A 22,835-nucleotide genomic window follows, 5' to 3' on the forward strand; every position below is an offset into this window, starting at 1 on the left:
ATTTGAAGAATCTCAAATATAAAGTATATTTTGATTTGTTTAACACTTTTTTGGTTACTACATGATTCCATAGGTGTTATTTCATAGTTCTGATGTCTTCACTATTATTCCACAATGTAGAAAATAGTAAAAATAAAGAAAAACCCTTGAATGAGTAGGTGTGTCCAAACTTTTGACTGGTACTGTTGATATATATTTAGACCAGAGGAAAGACTGGCTCCTATTGGCCATGCAACACCACTTCCAGGAGCATCTGGTCTCCCACCCAGGGACCAACCAGGACCAAACCTTCTTAGCTTCAGATGCAAGCCAGCTTTGGGATGCAGAGTGGTGCTAGTATCTTCTCTCCTCTCATTCACTGTGCCACTTAGCCTGGTGACCATATCTGTATGACAAGAAACACAAAAGAGGAGTTGGCTAAAGCACAAACTGAACTGGGACCAGGCTACTTGCCACTATCGTTGGCAGAGAAACACCATTGTCTTATCAATGGCCCCACTATGCCCGTCCCGCCGCGGGTGAACCTCGATCTCTCCTTTGGTGGGGTTTGACATTGTCACGGCAACGGAGAGGAAGTCTGTTGGCATGACAATGGGTGGCCATATGAGAGAACATGACGTGATGAAAGTTGAATCTGGCGTCTGTTAGTTAGTTACAGAATAGGCCTGCCTGTCAGGCTACATGTCTGGGAAAGAGACTAGATACAGGATGCAGTTCACAATCCCAGGGAGAGACACACTGGGATAACAGTTTGGACCAGACAGTGATGATCTCAGCACAGGAGGTTCCATCTGATGTATTATTTACTGCTCTCGTCTGTACAACTAAAGATAGATCGGTTGAACTCTTTACAGGTCAGGATGTCCAAACTAGGTGTCACCTCTTGAAACAGTATGAAAAGAAAGAAAGAAAGTCACACACTCTAAATTTGCAACCAACTATTTAATGGGTACATCCAACCAACATTTTGGCACGCAGTGCTTTCTTCAGGAAACAGGTACTGTGTGTGTGTGTGTGCGTGCGTGCGTGCTCCAGTCTCTTCCAGTCAACGTGTTGTGATGAAGCCTTGATGGGAGAGCGGGTACTTTGTTTTATGTCTGTAAAGTCTGTCAAACTTAGATATATGTTCTGTGCAACAAAAACCACTGACGTTCCATAGTTGTATTTTTATATCTGAAAACCCACAGTATCAATTAGTTGAGAAATTACATTCAAAAAGACACTTCCTCCACATTCTCTCCTTCACCTTTGTAGTCCAGTGTATCCCACTGTTCTTTATCCAACAGAAAAGATGGCCAGTGGCATTCTAGTCATATAGAGAGACAGAGATAGTGGAAGTCAGTGTGTGGCTATTTGTTAATGGAGCTTTGCTGCAAGCCTTTCGTTTCCTCCCTGTCTCAGTGCAGCTGCAGCAGTCAAGCTGAGGGCTTCAGGGCTTACTTTGACCATCCTGTGTTCTCAACTCGTGTTTTTCTACAATTCTCTACTATCATCCTGATTCTTTCATCAGGAGTAATGGATCCAGTTGATGAACAAGCATGTCCAGACATCCTCTGTAATCAGACAAATCTAGTTACTGGAACAACACAATGCCTGGAATTATCTCTGTTCCATTCATTTGATTATTCTTCATCTAATCAAATGACCTCCCAATAGCCTACAATTTATAATTGTTTTAATTTATTGCATCTTGGTAATTGCAGCCATTGAGAAAGATTTAAGAGGACAGGAATATAGGGTTTTATTCAATAAAAGATAGCTGTGTATCAGAATGGTCTACTCTAGGCTTTACCCCAATGGATACTGCTTACACAACCTCGGGAGAGGTTGTGTTTTTCTCTAGCAGGAGGTAAGCAGGAGGTAAGCTTCTCATATGGTGTTGAGTAAAGCTTAACCATGTATTAGATCGTAGGTAGGTAGTTAGTTGTAGTTAGGTATTGTAGTTATTGTAGGTTAGTATTGTTGTTATTGTAGGTTTCCGTAGGTAATTGTAGGTTAGTATCGAAGCACGAGGCTAGCTAGCTAGCGGGTAGCTACTGGTAACGTTTAGCAACGGTGGAGAGCTGTTTCCAATGTTAATGTGCTGCTAGCCAACGTTTAATTTTTGCTGCGTTATGCGTTATGAAAGGAACTAGACACGGACATGAATTATCTGTTTAGTGTGCTAACACACTCTTGGCAGTTTGTTGTAACCAAGTATTGGTGCTAAACTGTGTGTTAATGGATGCTAGCATGCTAGTTAGCTATGGCGTCATAGCTAGGCATCGTGGGTTGTTATGGGTAGTTACTGTAGGTTGGCAGTGTCTTCGGCCGTGCCGGCTGTAGCACGAAGCGAGCTAACTAGCCGTTTTTCGAACAGAGTCAGAGTCAACACAGTAGCCATTGTGTGCTGGGTGTAGCACGAAGCTAGCTAGCTAGCCGTTCTTCAAACAAAGTCAACACAGTGGCCATTGCTAGCTACCCAACACGACCAGCTAACTGTACTGTAGTAGCTAAATACAATATACTTGTCCTAGCTAGCCAACGTTTAATCATTGCTGCGTCATGAAAGGAACTTGACACAGACACAAATGATCTGTTTAGTGTGTTAACACACTATTGGTGTGTCTTGGCAGTGTCTTCGGCCGTGCCGGCTGTAGCACGAAGCGAGCTAACTAGCCGTTTTTCGAACAGAGTCAGAGTCAACACAGTAGCCATTGTGTGCCGGGTGTAGCACGAAGCTAGCTAGCTAGCCGTTCTTCAAACAAAGTCAACACAGTGGCCATTGCTAGCTACCCAACACGACCAGCTAACTGTACTGTAGTAGCTAAATACAATATACTTGTCCTAGCTAGCCAACGTTTAATCATTGCTGCGTCATGAAAGGAACTTGACACAGACACGAATGATCTGTTTAGTGTGTTATCACACTATTGGTGGTTTGTTGTGACCAAGTGTTGGTGCTAAACTGTGTGTTACTGGATGCTAGCATGCTAGTTAGCTAGTTAACACACTATTGGTGGTTTGTTGTGACCAAGTGTTGGTGCTAAACTGTGTGTTATTGTTATTGGATGCTAGCATGCTAGTTAGCTATGGTGTCATAGTTAGCTAGCTGAATAAAGTGGGTTGAGTCTATTCCTTTAAACATTGAACCGCTGTGGTTCACAACAATTCTGATTTCTAAAGGTGGAAGTTGGGAGAGTTTTTGTTCGGGTGGTTCAGTGAAACAATTTTAGTTTCTGAGGTAGAAGTTTTTGGTGAGGGAGGCCCTGCTCTCTCCTCTCCCAGATGCTTAGCTCATTTCATTCCGATCTCCTCTGCATTTTTGTAGCCATTTGCTACAGCCTGTCAACTATGCCTCTGCCTATCCCTGTTCTCTCCTCTCTGCACAGGCTACACAAACGCACCACACCGCGTGGCTGCTGCCTCTCTAACCTGGTGGTCCCTGCACGCACCCCACACCTGGAGTTCCAGGTCGCAGGCAGCCTCTGGAACTGCCGTTCTGCTGCCAACAAAGCTGACTTCATCCCAGCCTATGCCAACCTCCAGTCCCTCGACTTCCTGGCGCTGACGGAAACATGGATCACCACTGAAAACACTGCTACTCCTACTGCTCTCTCCTCGTCTGACCATGTGTTCTCGCATACCCCGAGAGCATCTGGTCAGAGGGGTGGTGGTACAGGAATCCTCATCTCTCCCAAGTGGACATTCTCAATTTTTCCCCTAACCCATCTGTCTATCTCCTCATTTGAATTCCATGCTGTCACAGTCACTAGCCCATTTAAGCTTAATATCCTTGTCATCTATCGCCCTCCAGGTTCCCTTGGAGAGTTCATCAATGAGCTTGACGCCTTGATAAGTTCCTTTCCCGAGGATGGCTCACCCCTCACAGTTTTGGGGGATTTCAACCTCCCTATGTCCACATTTGACTCATTTCTCTCTGCCTCCTTCTTTCCACTCCTCTCCTCTTTTGACCTCACCCTCTCACCGTCCCCCCCTACTCACAAGGCAGGCAATACGCTTGACCTCATCTTCACTAGATGCTGCTCCTCTACTAATCTCACTGCAACTCCCCTCCATGTCTCCGACCACTACTTTGTTTCCTTTTCTCTCTCGCTCTCCTCCCACACTACTCACTCTGCCCCTACACAGATGGTAATGCGCCGCCGCAACCTTCGCTCTCTCTCTCCCACTACTCTCTCCTCTTCCATCCTATCATCTCTTCCCTCTGCTCAATCCTTCTCCCTCCAATCTCCTGATTCTGCCTCCTCAACCCTCCTCTCCTCCCTTTCTGCATCCTTTGACTCTCTGTGTCCCCTATCCTCCCGGCCGGCTCGGTCCTCCCCTCCAGCTCCGTGGCTTGATGACTCATTGCGAGCTCACAGAACTGAGCTCCGGGCAGCGGAGCGGAAATGGAAGAAAACTAAACTCCCTGCCGACCTGGCATCTTTTCACTCCCTCCTCTCTACATTTTCTTCATCTGTTTCTGCTGCTAAGGCCACCTTCTACCACTCTAAATTCCAAGCTTCTGCCTCTAACCCTAGGAAGCTCTTTGCCACATTTTCCTCCCTCCTGAATCCCCCCCCCCCCCCCCCCCCCCCTCCTCTCTCTCTGTGGATGACTTCGTCAACCACTTTGAAAAGAAGGTTGACGACATCCGATCCTCGTTTGTTAAGTCTAATGACACTGCTGGTCCTGCTCACACTGCCCTACCCTATGCTTTGACTTCTTTCTCCCCTCTCTCTCCAGATAAAATCCTGCGACTTGTGACTGCAGGCCGCCCAACAACCTGCCCGCTTGACCCCATCCCCTCCTCCCTTCTCCAGACCATCTCCGGTGACCTTCTCCCCTACCTCACCTCGCTGATCAACTCATCCTTGACCGCTGGCCATGTCCCTTCCGTCTTCAAGAGAGCGAGAGTTGCTCCCCTTCTCAAAAAACCAACACTCGACCCCACTGATGTCAACAACTACAGACCAGTATCCCTTCTTTCTTTTCTTTCCAAAACTATTGAGCGTGCCGTCTTTAGCCAACTCTCTTGGTATCTCTCTCAGAATGACCTTCTTGATCCAAACCAATCAGGTTTCAGGACTGGTCATTCAACTGAGACTGCTCTTCTCTGTGTCACGGAGACTCTCCGCACTGCTAAAGCTAACTCTCTCTCCTCTGCTCTTGTCCTTCTAGACCTGTCTGCTGCCTTTGATACTGTGAACCATCAGATCCTCCTCTCCACCCTCTCCGAGCTGGGCATCTCCGGCGCGGCTCACTCCTGGATTGCGTCCTACCTGACCGGTCGCTCCTACCAAGTGGCGTGGCGAGAAGCTGTCTCCGCACCACGTGCTCTCACCACTGGTGTCCCCCAGGGCTCAGTTCTAGGCCCTCTCCTTTTCTCCCTATACACCAAGTCACTTGGCTCTGTCATATCCTCACACGGCCTCTCCTATCATTGCTACGCTGACGATACACAACTAATCTTCTCCTTTCCCCCTTCTGATAACCAGGTGGCGAATCGCATCTCTGCATGTCTGGCAGACATATCAGTATGGATGACGGATCACCACCTCAAGCTGAACCCTGGCAAGACGGAGCTGCTCTTCCTCCCGGGGAAGGACTGCCCGTTCCATGATCTCGCCATCACGGTTGACAACTCCGTTGTGTCCTCCTCCCAGAGTGCGAAGAGCCTTGGCGTGACCCTGGACAACACCCTGTCGTTCTCCGCTAACATCAAGGCGGTGACCCGCTCCTGCAGGTTCATGCTCTACAACATTCGGAGAGTACGACCCTGCCTTACACAGGAAGCGGCACAGGTCCTAATCCAGGCACTTGTCATCTCCCGTCTGGATTACTGCAACTCGCTGTTGGCTGGCCTCCCTGCATGTGCCATTAAACCCCTACAACTCATCCAGAATGCCGCAGCCCGTCTGGTGTTCAACCTTCCCAAGTTCTCTCACGTCACCCCCCTCCTCCGCACACTCCACTGGCTTCCAGTTGAAGCTCGCATCCGTTACAAGACCATGGTGCTTGCCTTTGGAGCAGCGAGGGGAACGGCACCTCTGTACCTTCGGGCTCTGATCAGTCCCTACACCCAAACGAGGGCATTGTGTTCATCCACCTCTGGCCTGCTGGCTCCCCTTCCTCTGCGGAAGCATAGTTCCCGCTCAGCCCAGTCAAAACTGTTCGCTGCGCTGGCACCCCAATGGTGGAACAAGCTCCCTCATGACGCCAGGACAGCGGAGTCACTCACCACCTTCTGGAGACATTTGAAACCCCACCTCTTTAAGGAATACCTGGGATAGGATAAAGTAATCCTTCTACCCCCCCCACCCCACCCCACCCCACAGCGGAGTCACTCACCACCTTCCGGAGACATTTGAAACCCCACCTCTTTAAGGAATACCTGGGATAGGATAAAGTAATCCTTCTACCCCCCCCCCCCTCCCCCCACACACACAGCGGAGTCGCTCACCACCTTCCGGAGACATTTGAAACCCCACCTCTTTAAGGAATACCTGGGATAGGATAAAGTAATCCTTCTACCCCCCCCCCCCCCCACAGCGGAGTCACTCACCACCTTCCGGAGACATTTGAAACCCCACCTCTTTAAGGAATACCTGGGATAGGATAAAGTAATCCTTCTACCCCCCCCCCCCTCCCCCCACACACACAGCGGAGTCGCTCACCACCTTCCGGAGACATTTGAAACCCCACCTCTTTAAGGAATACCTGGGATAGGATAAAGTAATCCTTCTACCCCCCCCCCCCCCCCCCCCACCCACCCCACCCCACAGCGGAGTCACTCACCACCTTCCGGAGACATTTGAAACCCCACCTCTTTAAGGAATACCTGGGATAGGATAAAGTAATCCTTCTACCCCCCCCCCCCCCCTCCCCCACACACACAGCGGAGTCGCTCACCACCTTCCGGAGACATTTGAAACCCCACCTCTTTAAGGAATACCTGGGATAGGATAAAGTAATCCTTCTACCCCCCCCCCCCCCCCAAAAAAAAAAAAAAAAAAGTGGTTATCCCACTGGCTATAGGGTGAATGCATCAATTTGTGAGTCGCTCTGGACTAGAGCGTCTGCTAAATGACGTAAATGTGCCCTTGAGCAAGGCACTTAACCCTAATTGCTCCTGTAAGTCGCTCTGGATAAGAGCGTCTGCTAAATGACTAAAATGTAAATGTAAATTATACATATTTCTCATCATTGAATAGGCTATTTTTAACAGAAATTATAATATAGCCTATTAAGCTTCATATTATAGGGGTCACGAATTACCTTCAGCCATGGGCCGATATTTTTCCCAGGGGGTTGGAACCATAGTTATAAATCATTTGTACACTGCAAATTCACCATACAAATCCCACACAGATATCATTTCACACCTTGATTACATTGGGATATGAACACATATGCCTCTATGCGTGGGAATACTCGGGAACAGATTTCCTAAATTCAAATCAAGCTGAGCTGATATCCTGGTGATTTCACAGTCTAACAACGAAAAATATTATAAGATAAACACTAAAAAAATCGTTGTCGTTGGTGACCTTTTGTCTCTAGGCGGTCAGATACGAAAGGGGGGAGGAGTTAACAACAAGAGAGTCAATTGGTAGCGGACTAACGAAAACAAACGGTCGGAGGAGACGGTGTGCTCTCTGTCCGTATACACAGCGCCTAAAACGCGCGCAGTAGGCTAGTGACAAATTGAGCGCTCTCACACTTTGCCAGCCAGCCAGCTACAGAGGCAATGGGAAACGATTACTGAGGCAACCACAAAGAGATACACACTGAGACCGACTATGGCTGTGGACGGTAAGAGCGTTGTTTCATTTATGAAACTACTCATTTGAATCGTTGGTATATCTTTTGTAAAATAGAGATAAGGGTATTTGTAACAGGCTGTCTATATTTGTATTAAGCATTAGGTTACACCAGGGGCTTCTTTCCTTCCCAGACCGGTTGTGGGGGTTCTCTTGTCAACATCAAAAACAACATATTTGCTTTCTTAGCTTATTAAGGTGAATTTATGATGGTGTCAATAAGCTGTGGGAGTTGTAAGATATTCTCTGTTCTTTGTAAATGTTGCATAAAGATCAACATCCATTGAGGATAAATGACGCGGGACATTGCCATGTTAGAATTTCTAGGAAGTTGGTCACTCACGTATTGAGGTTTGTTTCAGTAGCCTCAGTCCTTGAAGTTCTCTTTCATAAGAACCTTGACTGTGTCCTGTTGGGTTTTCATGGGTGAACTTCACTGCATGAAAATAGCATTTCTGGGTTGAAAATTAAATAATACTTTCCAGCAAACGGACAGTTATCTCGGAGTTATTGACACTGTGTCACACATACACTGCTTCAGCACACCCCGCGTTTGTGTTGGGGAACTGAACAGGGCCCGGTTACCGATAGCTATGGAATTTAGGCTTAGGAGTGTTTTTAACAATGCATCTTTCCTACAATGACGGTAGATGTAACATGCCTTTCCCAAAACACCATGCAGAGAGAATTTTCGCTAAGTGTGTTGTTGAGGCATGTGTCCATACTGATAGGTTCCCGAAAGAAAGGCAGCTTACCTTAACATTATAATTATTCCACTATACTGACGATAGATCAGCTACTAGAAAGATATTATCACCTATGGCTGCAAATATTGCGGAGGCTTATTCTTAGCCAGCAGATCCGACCCGCTTGCTTACACCTTGATCACACCGACAGTAAACTTGCGTTTTTGTACACCAGAAGTACATTAATTTCCAATGGAATGCTGTGTTTGACTTACAACATTGTGTTGCAGAGGCTGTTGCAGTTTGTTCTGTGGTGCATAAGTTGGATTTATCGAATGTATGCATCAAATTGTGTAGATGGCTTGACAGAAATGGTAGTAGAAGGGAAATGTGGAACTTTTGTTGCACACATCTAGATGATGCTGCTTACCATTTTGTGCAAAAGGCTGTAGGTGTTATCCAGGCTTTACAGCTGCACTAGGGTCGGACTGGCTTCCTGTGTAGATTAAGACACAGCTGAGCCACGTTTTCTGAACCATATCTCACGCAGGCTCTGTAATGTCTTAATCTACACAAGAAGCTTGTTCAACCCTAGTGCAGCTGTAAGCAAGCAGGTCGGATCTGCTGGCTAATGCTTACTCTATAATAATGCACTAAATCAACATTTGGCAAATCACTGTGCACATGTTACACATCATGAAATATGAGGCAAAAATTAGCAAAATAAAACTCAATTGAATGAACATAACATTTATTTCAATATCATTTAATTATATAGGCCTATGTAGTAGGCTATTATTTGCAGTCATCTTGGTTTTCATTTGAAACATATTCTATCCTTCGCTTGTTTGTCACAATTGCAAAGACATTGCTAACTTTGTATTTGTAGTCAACTCCGTTGTGAAGTTATTGCCAGTTGTCATGTAAAAATCTTCCCAGCGTCAAATAGTTCCCAATAATTCTGATTGTGACGCCATGTTGTAAAATTGTTCCCAGTTCAATAATTGCACATGCGTCTCTTTATGTGGATGGCTGAACATCAGTCAGGAAGTTAAAGCTTGGTCGCAAATGGGTCTTCCAAATGGACCCCAAGCATACTTCCAGAGTTGTGGCAAATGGCTTAACGACAACAAAGTCAAGGTATTGGAGTGGCCATCACAAAGCCCTGACCTCAATCCTATAGAAAATGTGTGGGCAGAACTGAAAAAGCGTGTGCGAGCAAGGAGGCCTACAAACCTGATTCAGTTACACCAGCTCTGTCAGGAGGAATGGGCCAAAATTCACCCAACTTATTGTGGGAAGCTTGTGGAAGGCTACCCGAAACGTTTGCCCCAAGCTAAACAATTTAAAGGCAATGCTACCAAATACTAATTGAGTTTATGTAAACTTCTGACCCACTGGGAATGTGATGAAATAAATTAAAACTGAAATAAATAATTCTCTCTACTATTATTCTGACATTTCACATTCTTAAAATAAAGTGGTGATCCTAACTGACCTAAAACCGGGAAATTGTACTAGGATTAAATGTCAGGAATTGTGAAAAACTGAGTTTAAATGTATTTGGCTATGTGTATGTAAACTTCCGACTTCAACTGTAGCTAGCTAACTAACTAACAAATATGTGCACTGTCAATCGAAAAAGTAGCTGCCAAGTCTTTGCAATCGCAAAAACTGTCTACTCACATCAACCCTCAGCACTTTGATGCGCTTTGGTCATGTACACATATGTTATCGCAGGTTCAGCAAAATGCTTATGTTTCTAGCTCCAACAGTGCTGTAATACCTAACTATGTACAGTGAGGGAAAAAAGTATTTGATCCCCTGCTGATTTTGTACTTTTGCCCACTGACAAAGACATGATCAGTCTATAATTTTAATGGTAGTTTTAATTGAACAGTGAGAGACAGAATAACAACAAAGAAATCCAGAAAAATGCATGTCAAAAATGTTATAAATTGATTTGCATTTTAATGAGGGAAATAAGTATTTGACCCCCTCTCAATCAGAAAGATTTCTGGCTCCCAGGTGTCTTTTATACAGGTAACGAGCTGAGATTAGGAGCACACTCTTAAAGGGAGTGCTCCTAATCTCATCTTGTTACCTGTATAAAAGACAGCTGTCCACAGAAGCAATCAATCAATCCGATTCCAAACTCTCCACCATGGCCAAGACCAAAAAGCTCTCCAAGGATGTCAGGGACAAGATTGTAGACCTACACAAGGCTGGAATGGGCTACAAGACCATCGCCAAGCAGCTTGGTGAGAAGGTGACAACAGTTGGTGCAATTATTCGCAAATGGAAGAAACACAAAATAACTGTCAATCTCCCTCGGCCTGGGGCTCCATGCAAGATCTCACCTCGTGGAGTTGTAATGATCATGAGAACGGTGAGAAATCAGCCCAGAACTACACGGGAGGATCTTGTCAAGGATTTCAAGGCAGCTGGGACCATAGTCACCAAGAAAGCTATTAGTAACACACTACGCCGTGAAGGACTGAAATCCTGCAGTGCCCGCAAGGTCCCCCTGCTCAAGAAAGCACATATACAGGGCCGTCTGAAGTTTGCCAATGAACATCTGAATGATTCAGAGGAGAACTGGGTGAAAGTGTTGTGGTCAGATGAGACCAAAATGGAGCTCTTTGCCATCAACTCAACTCGCTGTGTTTGGAGGAGGAGGAGGAATGCTGCCTATGACCCCAAGAACACCATCCCCACCGTCAAACATGGAGGTGGAAACATTATGCTTTGGGGGTGTTTTTCTGCTAAGGGGACAGGACAACTTCACCGCATCAAAGAGACGATGGACGGGGCCATGTTTTTGACATGCATTTGTCTGGATTTTGTTGTTGTTATTCTGTCTCTCACTGTTCAAATAAACCTACCATTAAAATTATAGACTGCTCATGTCTTTGTCAGTGGGCAAATGTACAAAATCAGCAGGGGATCAAAAACATTTTTCCCTCACTGTATGTGTGTGTATATACACTGCTCAAAAAAATAATGTCCAAGTCAATCACACTTCTGTGAAATCAAACTGTCCACTTAGGAAGCAACACTGATTGACAATAAATGTCACATGCTGTTGTGCAAATGGAATAGACAACAGGTGGAAATTATAGGCAATTAGCAAGACACCCCCAATAAAGGAGTGGTTCTGCAGGTGGTGACCACAGACCACTTCTCAGTTCCTATGCTTCCTGGCTGATGTTTTGGTCACTTTTGAATGCTGGCGGTGCTTTCACTCTAGTGGTAGCATGAGACGGAGTCTACAACCCACACAAGTGGCTCAGGTAGTGCAGCTCATCTAGGATGGCACATCAATGCGTGCTGTGGCAAGAAGGTTTGCTGTGTCTGTCAGCGTAGTGTCCAGAGCATGGAGGCGCTACCAGGAGACAGGGCAGTACATCAGGAGACGTGGAGGAGGCCGTAGGAGGGCAACAACCCAGCAGCAGGACTGCTACCTCCGCCTTTGTGCAAGGAGGAGCAGGAGAAGCACTGCCAGAGCCCTGCAAAATGACCTCCAGCAGGCCACAAATGTGCATGTGTCTGCTCAAACGGTCAGAAACAGACTCCACGAGGGTGGTATGAGGGCCCGACGTCCACAGGTGGTGGTTGTGCTTACAGCCCAACACCGTGCAGGATGTTTGGCATTTGCCAGAGAACACCAAGATTGGCAAATTCGCCACTGGCGCCCTGTGCTCTTCACAGATGAAAGCAGGTTCACACTGAGCACATGTGACAGACGTGACAGAGTCTGGAGACGCCGTGGAGAACGTTCTGCTGCCTGCAACATCCTCCAGCATGACCGGATTGGCGGTGGGTCAGTCATGGTGTGGGGTGGCATTTCATTGGGGGGCCGCACAGCCCTCCATGTGCTCGCCAGAGGTAGCCTGACTGCCATTAGGTACCGAGATGAGATCCTCAGACCCCTTGTGAGACCATATGCTGGTGCGGTTGGCCCTGGGTTCCTCCTAATGCAAGACAATGCTAGACCTCATGTGGCTGGAGTGTGTCAGCAGTTCCTGCAAGAGGAAGGCATTGATGCTATGGACTGGCCCGCCCGTTCCCCAGACCTGAATCCAATTGAGCACATCTGGGACATCATGTCCCGCTCCATCCACCAACGCCACGTTGCACCACAGACTGTCCAGGAGTTGGCGGATGCTTTAGTCCAGGTCTGGGAGGAGATCCCTCAGGAGACCATCTGCCACCTCATCAGGAGCATGCCCAGGCGTTGTAGGGAGGTCATACAGGCACGTGGAGGCCACACACACTACTGAGCCTCATTTTGACTTGTTTTAAGGACATTACATCAAAGTTGGATCAGCCTGTAGTGTGGTTTTCCACTTTAATTTTGAGTGTGACTCCAAATCCAGACCTCCATGGGTTGATACATTTGATTTCCATTGATAATTTTTGTGTGATTTTGTTGTCAGCACATTCAACTATGTAAATAAAAAAGTATTTAATAAGATTATTTCATTCATTCAGCTCTAGGATGTGTTATTTTAGTGTTCCCTATTTTTTTTTTTAGCAGTGTGTGTGTAATATATATATATATATATATATATTTACAGTGGGGGAAAAAAGTATTTAGTCAGCCACCAATTGTGCAAGTTCTCCCACTTAAAAAGATGAGAGGCCTGTAATTTTCATCATAGGTACACGTCTACTATGACAGACAAAATGAGAAAAAAAAAAATCCGGAAAGTCACATTGTAGGATTTTTAATGAATTTATTTGCAAATTATGGTGGAAAATAAGTATTTTGTCAATAACAATATACCCTTTGTTGGCAATGACACAGGTCAAACGTTTTCTGTAAGTCTTCACAATTTGAGAGTAACAATGTGGAGGAGAGGACGTGTTTTTCTCTAGCTCTCTAGCTCTCTAGCTGGAGGTAAGCAAACTTCTCATTTGGTGTTGAGTATAGCTTAACCATGCATTAGATCGTAGGTTGGTAGTTAGTTGTAGTTAGGTATTGTATTTATTATAGGTTAGTATTGTTGTTATTGTAGGTTTCCGTAGGTTATTGTAGGCTAGTATTGAAGCTCGAGGCTAGCTAGCTCTCTAGCTGGAGGTAAGCAAACTTCTCATTTGGTGTTGAGTATAGCTTAACCATGCATTAGATCGTAGGTTGGTAGTTAGTGTAGTTAGGTATTGTATTTATTATAGGTTAGTATTGTTGTTATTGTAGGTTTCCGTAGGTAATTGTAGGTTAGTATCGAAGCACGAGGCTAGCTAGCTAGCGGGTAGCTACTGGTAACGATTAGCTGTTCCCACTGTTAAATGTGCTTCTAGCCAACGTTTAATTTTTGCTGCGTTCTGCGTTATGTAAGGAACTAGACACGGACATGAATCATCTGTTTAGTGTGCTAACACACTCTTGGCAGTTTGTTGTAACCAAGTATTGGTGCTAATTGTGTGTTAATGGATGCTAGCTTGCTAGTTAGCTACGGCGTCATAGCTAGGTATCGTGGGTAGCTACTGTGTCTTGGCAGTGTCTTCCGCCGTGCCGGCTGTAGCACGAAGCGAGCTAATTAGCCGTTTTTTCGAACAGAGTCAGAGTCAACACAGTAGCCATTGTGTGCCGGGTGTAGCACGAAGCTAGCTAGCTAGCCGTTCTTAAAACAAAGCCAACACAGTGGCCATTGCTAGCTACCCAGCACGACCAGCGAACGGTACGGTAGTAGCTAATTACAATATACTTGTCCTAGCTAGCCAATGTTGAATCATTGCTGCGTCATGAAAGGAACTTGACACAGACACGAATGATCTGTTTAGTGTGTTATCACACTATTGGTGGTTTGCTGTGACCAAGTGTTTGTGCTTGGCTGTGTGTTACTGGATGCTGGCATGCTGGTTAGCTAGTTAACACACTATTGGTGGTTTGTTGTGAGTATTTGTGCTTAACTGTGTGTTAAACTGTGTGTTATTGGATGCTAGCATGCTAGTCAGCTATGGTGTCATAGTTGGCTAGCTGAATAAAGTGGGTTTGAGTTTATTCCTTTAAACATTGAAGAACTGTTCAGTGAAACAATTTTAGTTTCTGAGGTAGAAGTTTTTGGTGAGGGAGGCCCCCCTCTCTCCTCTCCCAGATGCTTAGCTCATTTCATTCCGATCTCCTCTGCATTTTTGTAGCCATTTGCTACAGCCTGTCAACTATGCCTCTGCCTATCCCTGTTCTCTCGTCTCTGCACAGGCTACACAAACAACGCACAACACCGCGCGGCTGCTGCCTCTCCAACCTGGTGGTCCCTGCTCGCACCCCTCACCTGGAGTTCCAGGTCGCAGGCAGCCTCTGGAACTGCCGTTCTGCTGCCATCAAAGCTGACTTCATCCCAGCCTATGCCAACCTCCAATCCCTCGACTTCCTGGCGCTGACGGAAACATGGATCACCACTGAAAACACGGCTACTCCTACTGCTCTCTCCTCGTCTGACCATGTGTTCTCGCATACCCCGAGAGCATCTGGTCAGAGGGGTGGTGGTACAGGAATCCTCATCTCTCCCAAGTGGACATTCTCAATTTTTCCCCTAACCCATCTGTCTATCTCCTCATTTGAATTCCATGCTGTCACAGTCACTAACCCATTTAAGCTTAATATCCTTGTCATCTATCGCCCTCCAGGTTCCCTTGGAGAGTTCATCAACGAGCTTGACGCCTTGATAAGTTCCTTTCCTGAGGATGGCTCACCCCTCACAGTTTTGGGGGATTTCAACCTCCCTATGTCCACGTTTGACTCATTTCTCTCTGCCTCCTTCTTTCCACTCCTCTCCTCTTTTGACCTCACCCTCTCACCGTCCCCCCCTACTCACAAGGCAGGCAATACGCTTGACCTCATCTTCACTAGATGCTGCTCCTCTACTAATCTCACTGCAACTCCCCTCCAAGTCTCCGACCACTACTTTGTTTCCTTTTCTCTCTCGCTCTCCTCCCACACTACTCACTCTGCCCCTACACAGATGGTAATGCGCCGCCGCAACCTTCGCTCTCTCTCTCCCACTACTCTCTCCTCTTCCATCCTATCATCTCTTCCCTCTGCTCAATCCTTCTCCCTCCAATCTCCTGATTCTGCCTCCTCAACCCTCCTCTCCTCCCTTTCTGCATCCTTTGACTCTCTGTGTCCCCTATCCTCCCGGCCGGCTCGGTCCTCCCCCCCAGCTCCGTGGCTTGATGACTCACTGCGAGCTCACAGAACAGAGCTCCGGGCAGCGGAGAGGAAATGGAAGAAAACTAAACTCCCTACCGACCTGGCATCTTTTCACTCCCTCCTCTCTACATTTTCTTCATCTGTTTCTGCTGCTAAGGCCACCTTCTACCACTCTAAATTCCAAGCATCTGCCTCTAACCCTAGGAAGCTCTTTGCCACATTTTCCTCCCTCCTGAATCCTCCTCCCCCCCCCCCCCCCCCCCTCTCTCTCTGTGGATGACTTCGTCAACCACTTTGAAAAGAAGGTTGACGACATCCGATCCTCGTTTGTTAAGTCTAATAACACTGCTGGTCCTGCTCACACTGCCCTACCCTATGCTTTGACTTCTTTCTCCCCTCTCTCTCCAGATAAAATCCTGCGACTTGTGACTGCAGGCCGCCCAACAACCTGCCCGCTTGACCCCATCCCCTCCTCCCTTCTCCAGACCATCTCCGGTGACCTTCTCCCCTACCTCACCTCGCTGATCAACTCATCCTTGACCGCTGGCCATGTCCCTTCCGTCTTCAAGAGAGCGAGAGTTGCTCCCCTCCTCAAAAAACCAACACTCGACCCCACTGATGTCAACAACTACAGACCAGTATCCCTTCTTTCTTTTCTTTCCAAAACTATTGAGCGTGCCGTCTTTAGCCAACTCTCTTGCTATCTCTCTCAGAATGACCTTCTTGATCCAAACCAATCAGGTTTCAGGACTGGTCATTCAACTGAGACTGCTCTTCTCTGTGTCACGGAGACTCTCCGCACTGCCAAAGCTAACTCTCTCTCCTCTGCTCTTGTCCTTCTAGACCTGTCTGCTGCCTTTGATACTGTGAACCATCAGATCCTCCTCTCCACCCTCTCCGAGATGGGCATCTCCGGCGCGGCTCACTCCTGGATTGCGTCCTACCTGACCGGTCGCTCCTACCAAGTGGCGTGGCGGGAAGCTGTCTCCGCACCACGTGCTCTCACCACTGGTGTCCCCCAGGGATCGGTTCTGGGCCCTCTCCTTTTCTCCCTATACACCAAGTCACTTGGCTCTGTCATATCCTCACATGGTCTCTCCTATCATTGCTACGCTGACGATACACAACTAATCTTCTCCTTTCCCCCTTCTGATAACCAGGTGGCGAATCGCATCTCTGCATGTCTGGCAGACATATCAGTATGGATGACGGATCACCACCTCAAGCTGAACCCTGGCAAGACGGAGCTGCTCTTCCTCCCGGGGAAGGACTGCCCGTTCCATGATCTCGCCATCACGGTTGACAACTCCGCTGTGTCCTCCTCCCAGAGTGCGAAGAGCCTAGGCGTGACCCTGGACAACACCCTGTCGTTCTCCGCCAACATCAAGGCGGTGACCCGCTCCTGCAGGTTCATGCTCTACAACATTCGGAGAGTGCGACCCTGCCTTACACAGGAAGCGGCGCAGGTCCTGGTCCAGGCACTTGTCATCTCCCGTCTGGACTACTGCAACTCGCTGTTGGCTGGGCTCCCTGCCTGTGCCATTAAACCCCTACAACTCATCCAGAATGCCGCAGCCCGTCTGGTGTTCAACCTTCCCAAGTTCTCTCACGTCACCCCCCTCCTCCGCACACTCCACTGGCTTCCAGTTGAAGCTCGCATCCGCTACAAGACCATGGTGCTTGCCTATGGAGCAGTGAGGGGAACGGCACCTCTGTACCTTCAGGCTCTGATCAGTCCCTACACCCAAACGAGGACATTGCGTTCATCCACCTCTGGCCTGCTGGCTCCCCTTCCTCTGCGGAAGCACAGCTCCCGCTCAGCCCAGTCAAAACTGTTCGCTGCTCTGGCACCCCAATGGTGGAACAAGCTCCCTCACGACGCCAGGACAGCGGAGTCACTCACCACCTTCCGGAGACATTTGAAACCCCACCTCTTTAAGGAATACCTGGGATAGGATAAAGTATTCCTTCTAACCCCCCCCCCCCCCCCCCCCAAATTGTAAAGTGGTTATCCCACTGGCTATAGGGTGAACGCACCAATTTGTGAGTCGCTCTGGCTAAGAGCGTCTGCTAAATGACGTTAATGTGCCCTTGAGCAAGGCACTTAACCCTAATTGCTCCTGTAAGTCGCTCTGGTTAAGAGCGTCTGCTAAATGACTAAAATGTAAATGTAAAAATGTTTTCACACACTGTTGCTGGTATTTTGGCCCATTCCTCCATGCAGATCTCCTCTAGAGCAGTGATGTTTTGGGGCTGTCGCTGGGCAACACGGACTTTCAACTCCCTCCAAAGAGTTTCTATGGGGTTGAGATCTGGAGACTGGCTAGGCCACTCCAGGACCTTGAAATGCTTCTTACGAAGCCACTCCTTCATTGCCCGGGCGGTGTGTTTGGGATCATTGTCATGCTGAAAGACCCAGCCACGTTTCATCTTCAATGCCCTTGCTGATGGAAGGAGGTTTTCACGATTTTCTCACGATACATGGCCCCATTCATTCTTTCCTTTACACGGATCAGTCGTCCTGGTCCCTTTGCAGAAAAACAGCCCCAAAGCATTATGTTTCCACCCCCATGCTTCACAGTAGGTATGGTGTTCTTTGGATGCAACTCAGCATTCTTTGTCCTCCAAACACGACCAGTTGAGTTTTCACCAAAAAGTTCTGTTTTGGTTTCATCTGACCATATGACATTCTCCCAATCCTCTTCTGGATCATCCAAATGCACTCTAGCAAACTTCAGACGGGCTTGGACATGTACTGGCTTAAGCAGGGGGACACGTCTCGCACTGCAGGATTTGAGTCCCTGGCGGCGTAGTGTGTTACTGATGGTAGGCTTTGTTACTTTGGTCCCAGCTCTCTGCAGGTCATTCACTAGGTCCCCACGTGTGGTTCTGGGATTTTTGCTCACCGTTCTTGTGATCATTTTGACCCCACGGGGTGAGATCTTGCATTTCCTAATAATTGCTCCCACAGTTGATTTCTTCAAACCAAACTGCTTACCTATTGCAGATTCAGTCTTCCCAGCCTGGTGCAGGTCTACAATTTTGTTTCTGGTGTCCTTTGACAGCTCTTTGGTCTTGGCCATAGTGGAGTTTGGAGTGTGACTGTTTGAGGTTGTGGACAGGTGTCTTTTATACTGATAACAAGTTCAAACAGGTGCCAATAATACAGGTAACGAGTGGAGGACAGAGGAGCCTCTTAAAGAAGAAGTTACAGGTCTGTGAGAGCCAGAAATCTTGCTTGTTTGTAGGTGACCAAATACTTATTTTCCACCATAATTTGCAAATAAATTCATTAAAAATCCTACAATGTGATTTTCTGGAAAAAAAAATCTCAATTTGTCTGTCATAGTTGACGTGTACCTATGATGAAAATTACAGGCCTCTCTCATCTTTTTAAGTGGGAGAACTTGCACAATTGGTGGCTGACTAAATACTTTTTTTCCCCACTGTGTATATATATATATATATATATTACACACATAGTGGTGACCCATCATTCAGGGCAGGTGGGGCAGAGCGTGTCACATATCAGTTTGCAAACAATGTAATCAAATACACTACTGTTCAAAAGTTTGGGGTCACTTAAAAATTTCCTTGTTTTCGAAAGAAAAGCAATTTTTTTGTTCATTAAAATAACATCAAATTGATCAGAAATACAGTGTCGACATTGTTAATGTTGTAAATGGCTATTGTAGCTGGAAACGGCTGATTTTTTATGGAATATCTACATAGGCGTACAGAGGCCCATTATCAGCAACCATCAGTCCTGTGTTCCAATGGCACGTTGTGTTTGCTAATCCAAGTTTAATCAATTTTAAAGACGAATTGATAATTAGAAAACCCTTTTGCAATTATGTTAGCACAGCTGTGAAAACTGTTGTGCTGATTTTAAAGAAGCAATAAAACTGTCCTTCTTGAGACTAGTTGAGTATCTGGAGCATCAGTAATTGTGGATTCGATTACAGGCTCAAAATGGCCAGAAACAAAGAGCTTTCTTCTGAAATTCATCAGTCTATTCTTGTTCTGAGAAATGAAGGCTATTCCATGCGAGAAATTGCCAAGAAATTACATTTCTCGCATGGAATAGCCTTCATTTCTCAGAACAAGAATAGATTATAGATAAAACGTATCCTGTTTAAGTGAGCACAGCACAACAAGGTGAGTCCAAAAATGTTTTGTATGCTGCTGCATAAATGATGTAATATGCAAGGGAGATATGTATACTGTAGCTAAGAATGTAATACTAAGTGTATTTTGTGTAGTAAGCTGTTAGTAGCCCATGTGCCTCACCCTAATAATTTGGTCTATTTTCACCTCCTTAATTTTGCCTACTGTTCTAACTTGGTGGTACACATGTAGCCTATAACCTGTTTCTTATAGAAATGTAATCATCAAATATTGTAAGAGCTTTCATTGTCTGCTTATATGCCCCATTTATTTATCCTATGGTTCTGACTTGGTGTACAGGGAGAACACTGTAAGAATGACCCATGTTCTGAATTCTGTCGCTGTGCATTTCAAAAGTGCTGAACAAATAGTTATATTGACTACGTCCGTCATAGCTCGCTCATTAATGTTTTTTATTCGAAATTACGGATCGCCTCTTATCCGCTTGTCGTCCCCTTATGCCATAGTTTGTACATCTCAGTTGTCAGTAGAAACCACATTTGTTTAAGCAAGTCAGCCATATCAGCTATGTTTTTTTAAAGGCAGTAAATGAGGCTGAATTAACTGTTTCGCTGCCAGACAAGGCTCCGCTGATAGCCAGGTGTAGCAGTGGTAAGGTTTGGGACTGCTGTTGGGACAGCTTTATGTAGGCCCTAACAGTTTGTGGGCATCGTTTGTCACCGATATAGTGCAATTAATGTATTGTTTAGTGTTGTGTAGTGGCTTTGCTGGCATGCATCCAAATTATTATGTTTTTGCCCCACCAAGATATACATGCTAAAATCGCCACTACACAACACGTGTGTGTATAAAGTGCCTTCGGAAAGTATTCAGACCCCTTGACTTTTCCCACATTTTGTTTTACGTTACAGCCTTATTCTAAAAAGTATTAACTCATTTTTTCCCCTCAGCAATCTACACACAATACCCCATAATGACAAACCCTAAACAGGTTTTTAGAAATGTTAGCAAATTTTAATATAAAACAGAAATACCTTAAGTATTCAGACAATTTGCTATGAGACTCGAAATGTAGCTCAGGTGCATCCTGTTTCCATTGATCATCCTTGAGATGTTTCTACAACTTGATTGGAGTCCACCTGTAGTAAATTAAATTGATTGGACATGATTTGGAAAGGCATACACCTGTGTATATAAGGCACATATCTGGGGAAGGGTACCAAAAAATGTCTGCAGCATTGAAGGTCCCCAAGAAGACAGTGGCCTCCATCATTCTTAAATGGAAGAAGTTTGGACCCACCAAGACTCTTCCTAGAGCTGGCCGCCTGGCCGAACTGAGCAATCGGGGGAGAAAGGCCTTGGTCAGGGAGGTGACCAAGAACCCGATGGTCACTCTGACAGAGCTCCAGAGTTCCTCTATGGAGATGGGAGAACCCTCCAGAAGGACAATCATCTCTGCAGTACTCCACCAATCAGGACTTTATGGTAGAGTGGCCAGACGTAAGCCACTTCTCAGTAAAAGGCACACAACAGGAGTTTGCCAAAAGGCACCTAAAGGACTCTCAGACAATGAGAAACAAGATTCTCTGATCTGATGAAACCAAGATTTAACTCTTTGGCCTGAATGCCAACCGTCACGTGTGGAGGAAACGTGGCACCATCCCTACGGTGAAGCATGGTGGTGGCAGCATCATCCTGTGGGTTGTTTTTCAGCAGCAGGGACTGGGAGACAAGTCAGGATTGAGGAAAAGATGAACGGAGCGAAGTACATAGAGATCCTTGATGAAAACCTGCTCCAGAGGGTTCAGGACCTCAGACTGCGCCGAAGGTTCACCTTCCAACAGGACAACGACCCTAAGCACACAGCCAAGACAACGCAGCAGTGGCTTCGGGTCACGTCTCAGATTGTCCTTGAGTGGCCCAGCCAGAGCCTGGACTTGAACCCGATCGAACATCTCTGGAGAAATCTGAAAACCGTTGTGCAGCGACGCTCCCCATCCAACCTGACAGAGCTTGAGAGGATCTGCAGAGAAGAATGGGAGAAACTCCCCAAATACAGGTGTGCCAAGCTTGTAGCATCATACCCAAGAAGACTCAAGGCTGTAATCGCTGCCAAAGGTGTTTCAACAAAGTACCTAGTAAAGGGTCTGAATACTGCTCAAAAAAGTTAAGGGAACACTAAAATAACACATCCTAGATCTGAATGAATGAAATAATCTTATTAAATACTTTTTTCTTTACATAGTTGAATGTGCTGACAACAAAATCACACAAAAATTATCAATGGAAATCAAATGTATCAACCCATGGAGGTTTGGATTTGGAGTCACCCTCAAAATTAAAGTGGAAAACCACACTACAGGCTGATCCAACTTTGATGTAATGTCCTTAAAACAAGTCAAAATGAGGCTCAGTAGTGTGTGTGGCCTCCACGTGCCTGTATGACCTCCCTACAACGCCTGGGCATGCTCCTGATGAGGTGGCGGATGGTCTCCTGAGGGATCTCCTCCCAGACCTGGACTAAAGCATCCGCCAACTCCTGGACAGTCTGTGGTGCAACGTGGCGTTGGTGGATGGAGCGAGACATGATGTCCCAGATGTGCTCAATTGGATTCAGGTCTGGGGAACGGGCGGGCCAGTCCATAGCATCAATGCCTTCCTCTTGCAGGAACTGCTGACACACGAGCCACATGAGGTCTAGCATTGTCTTGCATTAGGAGGAACCCAGGGCCAACCGCACCAGCATATGGTCTCACAAGGGGTCTGAGGATCTCATCTCGGTACCTAATGGCAGTCAGGCTACCTCTGGCGAGCACATGGAGGGCTGTGCGGCCCCCCAAAGAAATGCCACCCCACACCATGACTGACCCACCGCCAAACCGGTCATGCTGGAGGATGTTGCAGGCAGCAGAACGTTCTCCACGGCGTCTCCAGACTCTGTCACGTCTGTCACGTGCTCAGTGTGAACCTGCTTTCATCTGTGAAGAGCACAGGGCGCCAGTGGCGAATTTGCCAATCTTGGTGGTCTCTGGCAAATGCCAAACGTCCTGCACGGTGTTG

At 46.6% G+C, this 22,835-nt stretch overlaps 1 protein-coding gene across 1 annotated transcript in view; it reads left to right on the plus strand.

The window, feature by feature from the left end:
- The first annotated feature begins 7,635 nt into the window (after window positions 1-7,635).
- The window catches only part of LOC311147910 (sterile alpha motif domain-containing protein 10-like), a 105,486-nt gene continuing 90,286 nt past the window's right edge, over window positions 7,636-22,835 (plus strand). Inside the window, exon 1 of the mRNA XM_084184749.1 lies at window positions 7,636-7,797. Coding sequence (XP_084040875.1) covers window positions 7,785-7,797 — 13 coding nt within the window. The 5' untranslated portion in view covers window positions 7,636-7,784. The remainder of the gene's footprint in view (window positions 7,798-22,835) is intronic.

This window comes from Coregonus lavaretus, assembly GCF_964263955.1.
Source record: "Coregonus lavaretus genome assembly, chromosome: 20".
Lineage (NCBI taxonomy): Eukaryota > Metazoa > Chordata > Actinopteri > Salmoniformes > Salmonidae > Coregonus > Coregonus lavaretus.